The 18,218-nt window shown below is 35.1% G+C and overlaps 2 protein-coding genes across 8 annotated transcripts in view; one reads left to right on the top strand and one right to left on the bottom strand.

Annotated features, from left to right (window-relative positions):
• Positions 1-184: 184 nt before the first annotated feature.
• LOC107043184 lies at positions 185-4,108 on the bottom strand. Of its 7 annotated transcripts, none has more exons than XM_015264550.1 (5): positions 3,023-4,108; positions 1,996-2,343; positions 961-1,707; positions 307-625; positions 185-265 (listed from the first exon to the last, which is right to left on the bottom strand). In XM_015264550.1, the coding sequence occupies exons 2-5, from the start codon at positions 2,087-2,089 to the stop codon at positions 259-261; spliced, it is 1,167 nt and encodes a 388-aa protein (XP_015120036.1). In that variant the 5' UTR covers positions 2,090-2,343; positions 3,023-4,108; the 3' UTR covers positions 185-258. The 7 variants fall into 7 exon arrangements, with proteins under 7 accessions (XP_015120036.1, XP_015120038.1, XP_015120031.1 ...); XM_015264552.1 differs by having other exon boundaries at positions 188-625; positions 961-1,293; positions 1,346-1,707; XM_015264545.1 differs by having other exon boundaries at positions 188-625.
• A 4,319-nt stretch (positions 4,109-8,427) lies between these two features.
• The window catches only part of LOC107043180 (peptidyl-alpha-hydroxyglycine alpha-amidating lyase 2), a 62,087-nt gene continuing 52,296 nt past the window's right edge, over positions 8,428-18,218 (top strand). The window contains exons 1-4 of the mRNA XM_015264544.1: positions 8,428-9,259; positions 9,748-9,914; positions 10,806-11,004; positions 11,321-11,522. Coding sequence (XP_015120030.1) covers positions 9,131-9,259; positions 9,748-9,914; positions 10,806-11,004; positions 11,321-11,522 — 697 coding nt within the window. The 5' untranslated portion in view covers positions 8,428-9,130. The remainder of the gene's footprint in view (positions 9,260-9,747; positions 9,915-10,805; positions 11,005-11,320; positions 11,523-18,218) is intronic.

Genomic DNA, 18,218 nt, shown 5'->3' with positions numbered 1-18,218 from the left:
ACCTGTCATTGTGGGGATGAGCCCTACCTGCGCCAGTAGGGAAACTGCAGAGAACCATAGAACATCATGTTATGGTGACGTGGGCTTGTGTATTGTGCAATCTATACACAAGCCCCCCCCCACTACCAAATGAATCAAGTATTTGGAAATCTCAACTATTTTATCAACAAAATTCGTTGTTATTCGCCATTCCATAGATTTTACATATTTATATTCATATTAATTATTCATGGACGGAGCAGGAAATGCGTATGTTGCTTATAATGCCACTGGGCGAACGTCACATGTTTTCCTGGAGACATGGATACAATTTTATTCATATCACGTTGGTGAACGATGATCTTCAGTTTGTTCTTTCGATGGAATGTAACATTAATGATCTGCTCCAGTTCTGCAATATATAGGCTACTCCAGCTAATGTCCAAATACTCCAAATCGGTGGCTTCGGCCAAAAACGACAGCAATCCTTCAACGCTATAACCAACGTTCTTCACTGCTAACCGGCGAAGCTTTGATAGCCGCACGAGCATGGTATCATCAAAGGACTTGATATTTTCTAAGGCCAGGGTATGAAGTTTTGGTAAAGCCAACATCGCTTCATACGCCGAATTTGATACCGCCGTCTCTGCAATGAAGGCAAAAACATTTTTATGCAAATAATTATTCAGAATTATTCGTCTTCCGTATACCCTCTCGAGTTTTTACATATTGTTTCTCATCGCCCTTAAATTTTCTCAATATAGATATACAATGAAATAATAATAACCACCCCCCGCTTCTCCTATTATCTACCATAATAATAAGAATATTATTATTATGGTAGTTACTATTATGGATTGTTATTGTTATTAGTATTTTTAGTATGATTCTTATTATTATTATGATCATTATTATTATCACTATTATTATCCTTAATTACTAAGAATTCATGGAAGTATATCATTTTTATTGAATTTTCACCTCGTATTGATAATTCCTGGAAGTTTGGACAATACAGGGATATTTGGATGAGCATCCTGAGGAAACGTTCTGCACAATCCACCTTTATCCCGAGATCACATAGGGCCAAACTCGTCAATAATCGCATTCCCTGGAAATTAATTAACTCCGGACGTCGACCATAGCGAAACAATTCTTCGCAATAACCCAGGGACTTCAATTTCGACTTCTTTACGACGGCATCACGAATTTCTTCCGACCATGTGTCAAGTCTCAAATCTTCCAAATCGGAACTGCCATTTATGAGTTCCACTACTCGTTCCTTCGAAGCCTTTTCCCAAATCGGCATGCCACCTAGTAAGTGCAAACATTTCCAGTTCCGGCCTTGCAATGCGCTTAAACTCACCTCTGCTCCATCCAAGTAAATGGATCTTAATTTTGTATTGCAAGAAAGTAAGTGCTTCAGCTCTGCTGATTTCTGCCATCCGCTGCTGCTGAAGTTCTCCACATTGGTGCAATGTTTCGCGATGAGTAGGAAGAAATGTTTATCCAGATCGACAGAAAACAACTCAAATGATAGATGGGTGATGTTGTGCCCAATACGAGATAGAATGGCATCCATCATTATTTGGTCATATCTTGAGACATATATTTCATCATTTTGGACATATATGCCAAGGGAGTTTCTGCGCCGACGGGGAGAAACGACAATTAATCGCCTAATACCGCTCCAGGAAGCTTTGCTCGCCTCCTGCCATTGCCTGCAAACTAAGATGAGTTTCGAATTTAGCAGAGCGTTGAGCCATTTATTTGAAATTTGGCCCAACGAGAAAAGTATTTTTTTTTAAGGGTCTAGGACTAATGAAACGAATTAATTATTATTTTTTCAAATTCAATTATTTCACCTTTTTCCAAAAAAAAAAATCGTAATTAAATTGAACCAATGTTTGGCGAATTCACCCATATCTGGCGATCAACTTGAAACTGTCCCAATTGGGCACTATGAAGGTATGTTCCCCCCCTTTCTATAAAGACAACGAGAGAAGATGCCCATACCTCTTTCCAGTTTAATCTTCCATAGTATGGGAACGTATTTAAATATGTGAATAATAATCTCCGTAGGTAGGACACTCGTACTTGGTCTTTTCATTCTGGAGACGTCACACACAATTACAAAAATATAAAATGCACGTAACACTATTTCGATTGAATGATGACGGTGACGATGTTGAAACTGCGAGGAGTAGTCCTGCGACTGAGTTCTCCTGAGTAGGGACTATCGATTTATACCTGTACGAGTACACCTGCCATGGTCAGGTCGTTTATTGTCGGGCGTTCATGACTTGAGCTGCCTCCCTTCTATATGGCTGTTCCGAATTACTCCCCTCTTTTCCAGGAATGAAACTCCAAATACGATTATTACTTTGGTGGGTATGAATCCGGAGTGAAAAACTAATCGAGCATAACTTTTTTTAATTGAGGGAAATTTCCAATAATAAAAGAAATGAAAATGTCTACCGAGGAATTATCCTTTTTTTCTCAAAAATTAATATTATTATTTGGCTCAGACCCCTTCGCCTACTCCCTCCCTCAACTCCGGCGTGGAGTACTACACTTCGCCGTAGGGAATTCTAATAAAAAAACGCCATGAATTCCTTTAAAAAATTGAACATTGAAAAGGAGTGTTTTTCAAACTACCTGCAAACGGTCGTGACGTTACGATAACAACCGTTGTTTTAACTGTTTGATAATACAAAAAATAAATTAATATACAAGTCCCTATTCGTTTCAATTTTTTGAAAATTAAAAAAAAAAGTAAGGAGTAATAACGACCATCGTATAGGCATAATTAAATTTCCAAATCAAATACAGTGCTTTGGCAGAGTGATTTAAAAAAATAAAATAAATAAGTGGATAATATTATGGGAATCATAATATTTTGGGGCAGGGTTCAAGTCTCGCCGAAACTAATTTTTTTGTTTTCATTTATCAACAATAAACGTTAACAACAATTATTTTTATGGGATGATAATATGTGTACAACCATTCATTATTAATTGTTTTTTATTTCAAATGTCATTACCGGTAATTTCTGATGATTCAACCACAAGTAATTAAGCGTAACAATCCAAATAGTTTCTCATGGGATGATGGAATTTTGGTGATTTGTTTATAATTAATATCTGATATTGACTTTTATGCAAACAAATCTAATTAAATAATGCCAGGTATTAAAAAACACTTCACGGCAGATTCCAATAATTGATTTGATTGAATGGAATATTGTAATAACCTTCGTTGACATAGTAAACAATTAATTAGTACATGATGAAAAAATTTATGCAGAAAACAAATCTATGATTCTATCGAGATCATTTATATTTATTCGCAATAATTATTTGATTATTTGATAGTCACCAATAATGAAGAAACAAGATATTAATTGGAACTATGGTGGACTATATGCATAAACAATATAAAATTTAATAATTATCGTGTTATAGACAAAACTAAATGCCAAGTTAAATGGCCTCCTTTGGCAGAGTGGATAAGGTTATGGATTTATATGCTGGAGGCTCAGGGTTCGAATCTCGCCGAAACCAATTTTTTTTTCCAATTATTAACAATAAACATTAACAACAATTATTTGTATGGGATGATAGAATGAACAACGATTTATTTATCATTTTTAAAAATTTTAAATACCATCACCGGTAATTTAGGTTAATCCAATTATATATAATTAAGCGCAGCAATAAGAAATATTATAGAGCACTGCGAAAAAAATATCTGATTAAATTCAAAGAGTGAATAACCATCATCGATACAATAAATTAATTCATTAACAATTAATTAATTATTTGAAAAAAACGGGGCACATAGCTTCCATGCACATTCTCGTTATTATTTTAGGATGAGCACCCCTTGACAGAACGTTGAAAGATGGTTTGTGGATTACTATCGCCATCTATAAAACATCCAAATTTTCCGTTACAATAAAATTATGATAGAGGACACTCGCATTCCCTTCTCCGATCGGTAATTTTCACAACAGGTAAAGAAATTCTCTTTTTCAGTTCCCTACAGTGATTCTAGATGGCCCTACCCCCGAAACTGCTGAGAAAAATGGCCGCCACTTCCTGTACCATTATTTGCGGATGTACCTAGTTTAGACCCATCCGGGAAATGGATATCAATGGTTGTCCGGGATCCACGCATGACTTTTTGCGTTTGCGATTAGCAAAAAATATCTATTTTTCATAGCTCCGTGAAGTGGGCACCCCACTTGGTTGGATTTGAACCAAAATTTCATAATTGATAGATTTTGAGCTACTCGTGATAGTAGTAACGTTTTTCTTGTTTGTAATTTGAAATGGAGTGTCCAATTCGTTTTTGAAATACAGTTAGGAACTATTTCATAGTTGTATTTGTAATGGCGTGAGATTCTTATCTGCAATCGTTTGTAGTTGATTGTAGTTTTGGAATTTCCGTAATCGGAAATCAAATGAGCGTCCAATCGATTTTTGGAGACCAAGTAGGAAGTGATTGAAAGCTATAGCCAGAATGAGCTCGGATTCCTGTCTAAAATCGTTTGTAGTTGTTTGTAGTGCTCACAAATTTCCAAAGCACCGAGAAGAAAGGTTGGTGTAGAGTTGAGATATGTAGAAGAATTCGTTTCTAGGTGTTTCTAACAGTGAAAAAAATCAATAAGAAAAGAAGATCTTTATGAACCAACGTTCATACTTAATTGTAGTTTTGGAATTTTTTCCAATCCAAACTCAAACGAGCATCCAATCGATTTTTGGAGCCCAAGTACCCTAGTGGAAAAATATAAGGTAGAAGCGTAACATTCCTGATCAGAGTTTCGGATCGGACTTGATCAGTTTCTGATCGAGACCTGAACAGAATTTCCACTTGGGAAGCATCCGATCCCAACTCTCTACAAAAGTAGATAGTAGAGGGTTGACCTCATTTTAAGGGTCAAAAATAATAAGGTTCAAATATTTGACAGTCACACTTTTTTAAGGGTCAGAAATTTTTAGGGTCAAAATCTAAGGGTCAGAATCAGTAAGGGTCTGAAAATATAAGGGTCACAATATATGAATCATAATCTGTAGGGTTTGGAAGGTTTTAGGGCCATAACATTCAGCGTTCACAAAAAAATTCGGGTTTGGGCGTTCAAAGAGGCATGAGGTCTAAGGTTCTAAAGATTAGAGGGTCANATGGAGTGTCCAATTCGTTTTTGAAATACAGTTAGGAACTATTTCATAGTTGTATTTGTAATGGCGTGAGATTCTTATCTGCAATCGTTTGTAGTTGATTGTAGTTTTGGAATTTCCGTAATCGGAAATCAAATGAGCGTCCAATCGATTTTTGGAGACCAAGTAGGAAGTGATTGAAAGCTATAGCCAGAATGAGCTCGGATTCCTGTCTAAAATCGTTTGTAGTTGTTTGTAGTGCTCACAAATTTCCAAAGCACCGAGAAGAAAGGTTGGTGTAGAGTTGAGATATGTAGAAGAATTCGTTTCTAGGTGTTTCTAACAGTGAAAAAAATCAATAAGAAAAGAAGATCTTTATGAACCAACGTTCATACTTAATTGTAGTTTTGGAATTTTTTCCAATCCAAACTCAAACGAGCATCCAATCGATTTTTGGAGCCCAAGTACCCTAGTGGAAAAATATAAGGTAGAAGCGTAACATTCCTGATCAGAGTTTCGGATCGGACTTGATCAGTTTCTGATCGAGACCTGAACAGAATTTCCACTTGGGAAGCATCCGATCCCAACTCTCTACAAAAGTAGATAGTAGAGGGTTGACCTCATTTTAAGGGTCAAAAATAATAAGGTTCAAATATTTGACAGTCACACTTTTTTAAGGGTCAGAAATTTTTAGGGTCAAAATCTAAGGGTCAGAATCAGTAAGGGTCTGAAAATATAAGGGTCACAATATATGAATCATAATCTGTAGGGTTTGGAAGGTTTTAGGGCCATAACATTCAGCGTTCACAAAAAAATTCGGGTTTGGGCGTTCAAAGAGGCATGAGGTCTAAGGTTCTAAAGATTAGAGGGTCAGATTACTCAAGGGTCCAAATCCACGAAGCCCAGAATAGTCCTCCCCTCAGCTTTCTACTCTCTAAAAGTACTCATGAGTAGAGAATTGGCCCTGTCAGTCCCATTCTCCACGAACTCTCAACTTTCTCTCCACTCCAGGAACAAATAGAGAGTCAACTTACTCTCTACTAGCAGTCTACAGGTTCCGTCAACGGCGTGGTTAGAAAAGTTTCCTGAAATTGATTTAAATAAAAATTGACAAATATACTGTTTCGCAATGACCAAGAATGCAGCCTCAGTGACCGTGGGAAGGCTGTGACACGGATTATACATCAACACTAATGCACAACGAGCCGTAGACCGATGTTTTTAGCCAGAACAGTCGTTAGAAGAAATACGGCATATGATTGGTCAGAATCCTCACGAGTAGGCTGGCCTCCGGTGTGTCAAATGGCGGCACTGCTAAGAGCTCTCAAAATAACGTTAAAAAAAGTGTACTTTTTTTAACTACTCTAAAGTACACCCAAAAAGATCCACTTTACACACGAAAAGTAGTGAAAAAAGTGGACTTTTTCATCCACGTATGTCAAAAAGGTACATATATTTCGATTGTTTGAGATAGAAGGTATCCAGACGAATATTTAGAAAAAAAATGATTGAAATCAGTTGGTTACTTTTTTAAATATTGAAGGAATAACTGTTTTTGTCATTCCGGCTGTAAGGCAGCATTTCACGGGAATCTCTGCCTACGGCCGTCATGACAAAAAATATTATTCGTCATACGGCCAAAAAAAACTTTTCTAGTGAATATGAGGTTTGCAGCACGAGCCGAAGGCGAGGGCTGCAATCATATTCGTCAGAAAAGTTTTTTTGTCATTCCGGCCGTGAGGCAGCGCTTCACGGACGCTGCGCTCCGCTCCGCGTCCGTGAATCTCTGCCTACGGCCGTCATAACAAAAAATACTGTTCGTCATACGGCCAAAAAAAACTTTTCTAGCTCATATGATTGCAGCCCTCGCCTTCGGCTCGGGCTGCAAACTCATATTCGCCAGAAAAGTTTCTTTCGGCCTAGTGACGAAATATACTATTTTCGGCCTAATGACGAAATATACTATTTGTTCACAATGTCCGTAAACGACGTTTAACGGACACGAACTGTCCGTAAACCGACGTTTTACGGACAGTGATAAAAAAAGATTTATGTCATTAGGCCCGATAAACCGCGATTCTAACCTCGCTTCGCTCGGTTAGATCGCGGTTTTCGGGCCCAATGACATAAAATATCATATGTCACACGGCGATAAAAGAATAATTATAAAGCCACATTCGCCAGATAATACTTTTATCGCCTGATGACATATAATATACTATTACAAAAAAATTTGAATATCTCCTAAACTAAGTATCCTATTCAGCTCACTTGCGATACGAACCGCTGCAATGATAGCAGAAAACTTCATGCCAAATTTCGAGTTGATATGTTGATTTTTTCAAAAGTTAGAGTGCGTAGAAGGATTTTAAGCGAAGGACAGAAAAATGAAAATGTCTCAAAAACGTTGTATGAATGTGGTATACATGTTTTAATTGAGATAAAAGACATCAAGAGAAATATTTCAAAAATTATTGAAATCGGTTGGATAGTTTTCGAGTTATTGACGGAAAATGATTTAGAAATAAATGGCAATTTTTCAAAAACAGCTGGGCCGATCGGACTGAAATTGAGCACAGAGTTTGTTTTCATTGATACCTATAATCTGATAAAATTTGAGATTTTTTGAAATTATTTCAGCTTTTTAATTTTGGGATTTTCCACCAAGTGGACATGCACACATGGTCGTCAAACTTCGTATTTTTACGTTTTACACCATTCTACATCTTTTCCAAGTAAAATTGGAAAACTTAGAAATTTAATGATTTCAATGCTTCCATTCGGAAGAAAAAAACATAAAAACCTTTCTTATAGAAAATTTTCTTAGCTACGAAAAAAATCCTTCAACAGTTTTTCTCTAAAACTTCCTAATCCGGAGATAGTTGGTGTAATTAACAAAGATGCAAATAGAAAAATGAAATTGTAACGGTCATGATCCGACCAGTGTTTATTCCTGGCTCTTGATACTAGCTGCTCTATTGATCCACTGCAACGTCCTTGAAACTGCAGATGTGCAACACGTACCACAGGCATTTTTCCTTATTCGTACGAAAAATTATCACCAATGCAGAAAAAGATACAATGTCAAATTCCCTTATTTTTTCATTATTTTGCGATTTGTTTTCTGCAAGATTTGAAAGAGTGAAGAATCAGGGAATCACAGTTTTATTCGATGTAAATGACGAGGACACCTGCGCAAATTTATCGATTACTCCCCAACGGTTTGCATCATCCCCCAAAAGCACAATTCCCTGCAACAAATTGTGGACCAAGTGCAGTTGGTCACGAACAACCCATGGCGCAGTTTGTTCGCCAGCTGCCATTATGAGTTTAAATCTTATTTCATTATAATTAACTCAAATTTTTTTATTTTCAATAGATTGAAATGTGTAAATCAGAACAAATTGAAATAAATCATCAACCGAAGTGAAGTAACAAAAAATTCAAAATACAATTATTCTGAAGATATTCAAGTTGAAGCATTTTCGAGCATCGAAAATCTTAGATAACTCATACAGCCAAAAAGTCAGAAACCAGAATCAAATCACTTCAATAGATGCCAAAATTTGACAGAATTTGTTTTCTCAATTTCTCGAGTGATAAAATATCAATAAATCCTCTTTCTGAACCAAAAAAATCATTGACCTTGAGAAGAATAAGAGACTCATCTTAATCATCTCGAGATTGATGTCTGCGCCATAAAAATCCGCTCGTTAAAATTGTATTTATTAAATTAATTGAATAAACTGAAAAGAACAAATCTACAAAACTTGATAATAATAGTGAGTTCACTATCAGGGGATAAATTACTCCGGAAAATTCAAAAAATCGCAGAATTAATAATCCAGTGAAATAAAATATTGGGATCATTAGAGAATTGCGTATTAAGGAAGTGCGCAAGCGCGCTTTATTGATTCGAATCGAGAAATTCAGACGACAAGCTCTCGGCACTCCTCGAACTACCAACCAGTTGATCCATACGTGAGGACAGAATGAACGGCAGGCTTGATATCATTCTTCCAATTGTTCTGGGAATTATTGGAATTGCCACTGGACGTTTCGTTGACGTTGATGATGGAACCTTCCAAGATATCGTTGACGAACTGCTCAATCTGTTGAATGTAAGTTTTTCTATGTCATTTATTTCAATTTAATGTTGATCTACCAACTGGTGGGAATAGGGAATCAGTTTAGAATTAACAGATGTGCAGAATATTTTGGGAATGTCTTCTGAAGAAAGAGATTTGAAGAAATATGTCAAACGATTTCATTTATAGCGATTTGGGGAGCTGAAAAAAAATTTTTTTTTCTGAATTATTATTATTCATCTTTTACCCTTTGGTTATTGAATCGCGATTATCTCAGTAATGAGTAATCTTGAAGGGAAAAGTTCGATTCTCCTCTCCAAATCGGTCGATTTTCAAGATATTTAGAGAATAACACGGACTGAAATTTCGGTCTTGGCTATTATTATTTCTTCCCTACGTCACGGGGATCAATTCAACATTCATAAAGAAAAATTTTTTGCGGGTAACAGCTGTTGAAATTTTTGAAGACGGTGAACTGTTGTGTTGAGATCTAATGCATTTTTTTGTGGATTGTCTTCAAGGAAAAAGGTGAGAGGAGTGAGACTGTTGAGCAGCAAAAGGTGCTCTATCCTGTAGAGCAAGCTGGATGGCAAGGACCCGCAGGAGTTGGACAGATTGTTGGCGTGTCTGTACACCCGTCCGGCAAACCGGTCATCTTCCATCGCGCTGACAGAATCTGGGACTACAAGTATGTTTTTTCTATCATCTGAAACAAAACGGAAATCTTCTACAAAACGGATTTATTAACATTTTTACATGATTGTGCTCATTGTCTAGGTGATCTTCTGCCTTGTAATGGTTTTTTATATACTTAAAACACGGAATTGGTCGTGGTAATAATGCTTTATTTGATAACTTCAAGTTTACACTATTGAAAATACATGAGGATAATAAACAATTCATATAAATTCTCACACTTAGGACCTTGTCTCTTATATACAATCTAGTCATCCAGAACATTTTTGTCGTTCTATGGTTCTACTTCTTCTGTTTTAGAATATACAATTGTACTGTTCTCTTCATTTCTCAAATATTGAACAATTTTTCATTCAAATCTTTGTTGAATAAATTTTTAATTATATATTGAAAAACATGTTGGAAACCAAAAATGCTAGATTTGTTTTGCATCTTGCAAACAATTCCATAAAAAAAGTGTCTTGAAATTTTCTGGTCGGCGACCAAATTTCGCAAACAATGGCCGAAATTTTTAAAAATTGCATTAAAATCGAAGATCTTTGCTAAATCAAGTACCACATAAAAAAATTATACTTTTGTTTAAGAATGTTTAAAGGAATTTCTTGTAGCCCACAAAATTTGTCACGAACGTGAACTTTTGACTATTTGTCCTCGGACAAGTCATTGATGAAATAAATCAATAATTGGCACTCGAAATAATTTAGAAAAACTGGAACAGTCCCACGACTTCTTCATAATGATGCTAGTTCAGGTGGATCAATAAATTGTCTGTATTTCACTTCGAAGACTGGAAAAAAAAAGATTGATTTTTAACAGGAAAAATAATCCACAGATTCTGATAAATTTTCAAGAAATGTGTGAAGTGATAATGATAATGTTTCAGTTCATTTGACGATAATCTGGAGTACCGAGAGGCATTTAGAGGACCGATCCAACAGGATACCGTCCTGAACTTGAATCCACTGAATGGCGTCGTTGAGAGCGCTTGGGGTGCGGATATGTTCTATCTACCTCATGGGCTTCACATCGATGCCAATGGCAATACATGGCTCACCGACGTTGCTCTGCATCAAGTTTTCAAAGTAATTATCTTTCGTAGGATCTTTGCAAACCATTTAACAACTCCGCTGCGTAATTGCATATTGTAAACTGAGCTCTTTCGTATCTTTATCATAATTTCTTAATCATGAAAAAGCCTTAGAACTCCATGAATTCATGGAAGAATTAAAAATAATTGGAAATTAATAAAATAATCATGATTTCAGCATTTGAATTTAGAGATAAAAAAAAATTAATTTCAATTTTTTGGAATTAAAATCTTTGATGAAATGTTTTTCTTACGCATCTTCGACCTTTTCCATTTTTATTTTTCACATTTGGATTATATTTCGATTCTAGTTTACACCTGGCAGTATTGAACCAGAAATAGCACTCGGCGAAAGATTTATACGTGGGTCAGATAATCAACACTTCTGTCAACCAACTTCCGTAGCTATTTCACGCACAGGTGAAATTGTCGTGGCTGATGGTTACTGTAACAATAGAATTATGGTATTCGATCCTTCCGGAAATTTAATCAATAAAATGCCACAACCTGGAGGTAATAACAAGCTAACGATAAATTGCTTAGCAAAATCTAAATTATGAACACCTTTAATAGTACATTTCGTAACGAGTGCAAAAAAGTGTTTTTTGGCGAGTGGGAGGTTTATATCTTTAATGCCTAAAGGAGGTTAGGCGGTGTTTGAGGTGAATTTGAGAGTGAATTTCTGTGGTTCCCGGTAACTTAGTCGGTAAGAGTGCCCGGCGCGTATCTGGGAGACCCGGGTTCGATTCCCGGCTGGGTGACGCGGAAATTTTTTCTCTCTAAATTCTAATTCTCTTAGAATAGCCGAAGGCTCGTGATATAATCCCACGAGCTAAAAAACATTTTTTCAAGAGTTACGAACAATTTTTCATCACAATGTGGCAGAAATTGGACTTTTAGGCTCGCGGAGCGTGCCGAAAAATTCATTTTTCGTCACAGCGTGATGAAAATGATATTTACATGCGCAAAAGAATATTTTTATCACAAATTCATCTTAACAAATCATCGGCGTATAGACAAAGGGGCGCATATTCCGTTTTAATGGTTTATCGACTTTTCGTCCAATTTCTGAACAAAAATGTATTAATAAACACGTCTAGGAGCGTAATTACCAATTTTCAACGACAAAGGGACGTAAGTCCCAATTATGCTTCAGATCCTTATTATGAAGAGAGATCTTTGATGATGGTGAGAAAAAATAGCTATTTTCGTCACAAGGCCGAAAAAAACTTTTCTGACAAGTGTGAGGGTTGCAGACCAAGGCGAAGCCGAGGAATGCAATCCCACGGGTCAGAAAAGTGGTTTTTGGCCGAATGAGGAACATAATCTTTTTTCACAATTATGAAAAAAAACATTTTTGTTTAATAAAGTATTGAAAAAGTCAAACCTTGTAAACGAAACCTATATCAATAAAAGTGCCGTCGAATGAGTGATTGAATGCCAAAAAAAAATTTAGAAAAGTTAACCTAGTTTTCGGGAAATCGCGAAAAATAATTTTTTTGAGCGAATTTTAAACACCATTTCCGCCCTCTATGGCCGAATTAGCACGTAAAAAAATACGTGGTCAATCATTTTTCACGTAGAATAACCTATGTCAAAATGGATTAAACCAGTGAGGTACACCTGGGGACGTTTCTTTGTTAGGGTAACCGTGAAATACATTAGAAGAAGCAGAAAAAACAAGAACTTACACTTTCGAGTTATGCCCGTTTGTCATTCTTTATTCTCCAAGTGAACGAGGATATCAATCAAAGGACTACAATTGATGGAACGCAGGTGCTGGAGATGCGCCCCTTTGATTCTAACTTTTGGACTTACGTCGATTTGTCATTATCAAAGTTAATTAAAAAATGTTGGAAAAAATCGGTAAATTGAATTTTACAATTTTAAAAAATTAACGCCCTGTTAGCTTTGAAGAAGAAAAATTGCAGGAGGCGGTATCTTTGATACTGCCGTAATGGTACGTGGATACGTCCATGGTCTTTCCTTCTTTCTTTCCTAGAAACTCCTTGCATTCCCTCGAATTTTCTGGAAACTCCTTGAATTTTTGCGAAATTTCGAGAAACGTCTCGAATTACTTCGAAATGTCTAGAATTTTCTAGAATTCCGATAGATGGCGCTACACATAAGGACCATTGCCCAAAATGACCCCCCATATTGAAACCATAGACACGTTTCGCAATCGACGTAGTAGCAGTAGCAGTTACTGCAACCCTATTTAATTTTGCTTTACTGCAGCTACGGTAGTTGATTCCGAAACGCACCCCATAGACGTAACCATGTAAAAAACTCAAAATGATGGCACTTACGTCACTTTGGCTATATGGCAATGAAATGACAATCATTGAAGAACATGAAACTTGCATGGAGGTCATATACTCTTGATAATTTACGAATGGCTAAATGAGAGAAATTGTGGAAGAATATCACCCAGATATTTTATGGAAATTAATTGAAAATTGGTCATTTTTAAATAAAAACGATAAACCACGTTTCCCGTGCGCAGAAACATAAAATAGTAAAGATCACTCGGTGAGAAACTCCGTTTTCTAAAAATGTAAATATAAACCGCGTCGGTTTGGGTTGAGGTCACGGCTCCCAAAAGGCAAGCGTCAGAGTACTACAAACTTACGAATAAAAAACTTCCTATCACCTAGATTTCTTATTTTCAAATTTAACAATGGAATTAAAATGTAATTTTACTTTCGCTCGACACTTCTGATCAGGCGATATAATATTTTCATTCAATTTTTTACAGCAGAATTTCTTCAACAAACATTAGCAATATGTCGAAAAATAATCGACCACATCGATATAATTATAATGGTGCGATTTATATCTACTTTATTTTTATAACTGTGCCGATGTAGCCATATCAATTACTAATACGACATATTTAGGAATTGTGATAATAAAACAAAAAACTATTATATTGACTCTTCAAGCCAGTGATATACCGCAGCCACGAATAAATATCATGCTGAACATTTGAATACAAAATAGTTAGGCAGCGGAATTAATTAATGCCTCCAATCAAGAATTACTTCAATGTACTCTTGAAGATATGACTACTCTTGATGAACTAATATCTTCTTACTTGTATTTACGGTAAAAAATTGATAACTGTAAGGTCATTAACTGTAGTCTGAGTTTACCGGCGGAATTACAACAGTATTTGACGGTTTTATGTGATTAAAAATGATAACGGATATAGATTCCAGCCAAGAAAGTAATCCTAAGAATAATATATCTACCAATGAATTTTTTTGACGAAAATTTCTTTAGTCTTCAGCCCTTGGATTACGTTAACGGGAATTAGAACTTGTAAGAACCTTTGCATTGATCTCCTTATAGAAATGGAACTAGCAGAATCCATGAAATTGTATTATTGAGCATGACGCTAAAAAATCAATAATGGTAGGTATATAACTCCCGTATAATTATACTATCGTACAACATGTATTCAACTATTCCAACCCAAGAGCCTATTCTTTATTGTAATTTTTAGTTTGAGATTATTCGAATCAGGCGCCTAAAAATACTGCCGATTTTCGATTTAGCCGAATGATATAGCGAGCTCTGCTTTATCGACCTCAGAAGATAAGGCAGGGAACAACATATCGATAAAACATACAAAACAACCGCTATATAGGGGAGCGGAAGACAAAATGGGGTATAAAACCGTAGAGGCTAATTAATTGTGTTTTTTGGTAAAAATTACTTATAGTGGAGGTAAAATATGGCTTCAGCATGAGTTGAAATCACGCCAATTCAAAAAAAATAATTGAAGGACAAAATGGAATGCCCCAATTGAAATACCGCAAAATTGGGTTGATTGACTTTGATTACAAATAATATGAAATTAATTAAAATGTATACTTATATGTTACATATTTTTTCGATACATAATCGAAGTCGTCTCAGGGTGTTTTGACCAAATTCGCGGAATTTCAACATGAAAAAATTGAAAATAAAATAGGTCCAGGACGAAACCTAACTTGTTTGACAGTTCAAAATACTTGTTTTGATGACAAGAATTAATGAAAAAAATACGAAAAAAATAAAACATGACATAATTTTGAAAAATCAAGTTTTTCAACTTTTTGTTTGAATTCGTTATTATGAGCACCTAGAGATTGAGAAAAAAAATACTCAAAATATTCTTATAGATAGCAGAAAATGGAAAATTTTGATGGGTTATAAATGAAAATCCAATGAATAGAACTGAACTTATTGAAAAATGAAGAAAAAATCATATCTCTGAAATGGATTGTCGAAAAAATCTGAAAAAAAATGAGAGATAGTTTTTAATTAACTCATCTGATAGTTATTTCGTACTTTTCTCGCAAATTCATCATTATTTCAATTTTACCGAAAATTTTGAGGTGTCCCATTTTGCCCACCCTACCCCGTTTTGCCCTACCCGCCCCTAGTTAGCAGATAGAAAAATTATTTTGCGGATGAATTTTATTTATATCAATTGGGAATAATTAGGGAGAATTTAGAAGCACAAAATTATAATTTAGGAGTCTATAGTTTATTTATAATTAATTGTTGTTTAAATTCCATATAGTTAGCAGATAATATATTGAAAAAAAAATAGTGATATGAATCGATAGCAAATAATTTGGGAAGTTCAAAAATGTCAAATTCAGAATTAGGGAGTGGATAAATATTTTATAAATAAATATTTTTCAACTTTCTTATAAGGATCCACATAAATAAATATTTATCCACTGCCTAATTCTGAATTTGACATTTTTGAACTTCCCAAATTATTTGCTATCGATTCATATCACTATTTTTTTTTCAATATATTATCTGCTAACTATATGGAATTTAAACAACAATTAATTATAAATAAACTATAGACTCCTAAATTATAATTTTGTGCTTCTAGATTCTCCCTAATTATTCCAAATTGATATAAATAAAATTTATCCGCAAAATAATTTTTCTATCTGCTAACTAGGGGCGGGTAGGGCAAAACGGGGTAGGGTGGGCAAAATGGGACACCTCAAAATTTTCGGTAAAATTGAAATAATGATGAATTTGCGAGAAAAGTACGAAATAACTATCAGATGAGTTAATTAAAAACTATCTCTCATTTTTTTTCAGATTTTTTCGACAATCCATTTCAGAGATATGATTTTTTCTTCATTTTTCAATAAGTTCAGTTCTATTCATTGGATTTTCATTTATAACCCATCAAAATTTTCCATTTTCTGCTATCTATAAGAATATTTTGAGTATTTTTTTTCTCAATCCCTAGATGCTCATAATAACGAATTAAAAAAAAAGTTGAAAAACTTGATTTTTCAAAATTATGTCATGTTTTATTTTTCACGTATTTTTTTCATTAATTCTTGTCATCAAAACAAGTATTTTGAGCTGTCAAACAAGTTAGGTTTCGTCCTGGACCTATTTTATTTTCAATTTTTTCTTCTTGAAATTCCGCGAATTTGGTCAAAACACCCTGAGACGACTTCGATTATGTATCGAAAAAATATGTAACATATAAGTATACATTTTAATTAATTACATACTATTTATAATCAAAGTCAATCAACGCAATTTTGCGTTATTTCAATTGGGGCATTCCCATTTTGTCCTTCAATTATTTTTTTTGAATGGCGTGATTTCAACTCATGCTGGAGCCATATTTTACCTCCAATATAAGTAATTTTTACCAAAAAACACAATTAATTAGCCTCTACGGTTTCATGCCCCATTTTGCCTTCCCCGCCCCTATTTAGCGGTGATGTTTTATCGATATGTTGCTCCCTGCCTTATCTTCCAAGGTCGATAAAGCAGAGTTCGCCATACCATTCGGCTAAATCGAAAATCCGCAGTATTTTTAAGCGCCTGATTCGAATAATCTCAAACTAAAAATTACATTAAAGAATAGGCTCTTGGGTTGGAATAGTTGAATACATGTTGTACGATAGTATAATTATACGGGAGTTATATAACTACTATTATTGATTTTTTAGCGTCATGCTCAATAATACAATTTCATGGATTCTGCTAGTTCCATTTCTATAAGGAGATCAATGCAAAGGTTCTTACAAGTTCTAATTCCCGTTAACGTAATCCAAGGGCTGAAGACTAAAGAAATTTTCGTCAAAAAAATTCATTGGTAGATATATTATTCTTAGGATTACTTTCTTGGCTGGAATCTATATCCGTTATCATTTTTAATCACATAAAACCGTCAAATACTGTTGTAATTCCGCCGGTAAACTCAGACTACAGTTAATGACCTTACAGTTATCAATTTTTTACCGTAAATACAAGTAAGAAGATATTAGTTCATCAAGAGTAGTCATATCTTCAAGAGTACATTGAAGTAATTCTTGATTGGAGGCATTAATTAATTCCGCTGCCTAACTATTTTGTATTCAAATGTTCAGCATGATATTTATTCGTGGCTGCGGTATATCACTGGCTTGAAGAGTCAATATAATAGTTTTTTGTTTTATTATCACAATTCCTAAATATGTCGTATTAGTAATTGATATGGCTACATCGGCGCAGTTATAAAAATAAAGTAGATATAAATCGCACCATTATAATTATATCGATGTGGTCGATTATTTTTCGACATATTGCTAATGTTTGTTGAAGAAATTCTGCTGTAAAAAATTGAATGAAAATATTATATCGCCTGATCAGAAGTGTCGAGCGAAAGTAAAATTACATTTTAATTCCATTGTTAAATTTGAAAATGAGAAATCTAGGTGATAGGAAGTTTTTTATTCGTAAGTTTGTAGTACTCTGACGCTTGCCTTTTGGGAGCCTTGACCTCAACCCCCCACCCAAAGAGGATAGACCTGAGTAGAGGCCCCGATCGGGGAGTTTGACTGACTCCAAAAATGTTAGTTGGTACCCCACGGGAAAGGCGGCGTCCCGGTCGAATTGTCGGTAAATGTGAGTCGGGTGCGTGGTAACTCGGCAGTAGCAGTCCCGCTGTAACAGAGACAGGTTCGGAGGGGAACTTTTGTCCTCCTTGTACTCAATGTTTACTTTATGTTTTTCAGTTGATTTATTCGCCGACTAATTAATATTAAGGGATGGAATAAAGACTGTTCAATGGAGAATTAAATTCGTCATCCATCAACCCCCGTTTCATCCCTTAATCTCTGCAATAAAAAAATAAAAACTGCGACGAAAGTCGCGGCGCTATGAAAAACTCAATGGTTTCTCGGC

This window comes from Diachasma alloeum, unplaced genomic scaffold (genome assembly GCF_001412515.2).
Source record: "Diachasma alloeum isolate Michigan unplaced genomic scaffold, Dall2.0 Dall_scaffold_00551, whole genome shotgun sequence".
In the NCBI taxonomy this organism is placed as follows: domain Eukaryota; kingdom Metazoa; phylum Arthropoda; class Insecta; order Hymenoptera; family Braconidae; genus Diachasma; species Diachasma alloeum.
The sequence above is the reverse complement of the archived record's forward strand: the minus strand, read 5'-3'. Positions and strand labels throughout refer to the sequence as shown.

Excerpts from the sequence above, each read along its gene's own strand:
- LOC107043184 (XM_015264545.1), bottom strand. The coding sequence starts at position 2,089 with ATGAAAAGACCAAGTACGAGTGTCCTACCTACGGAGATTATTATTCAC. Across the intron at positions 1,708-1,995 it reads GAAGATTAAACTGGAAAGAG|TTTGCAGGCAATGGCAGGAG; the intron begins GTATGGGCATCT and ends AACTCATCTTAG. Across the intron at positions 626-960 it reads CCAGGAATTATCAATACGAG|AGACGGCGGTATCAAATTCG; the intron begins GTGAAAATTCAA and ends CCTTCATTGCAG.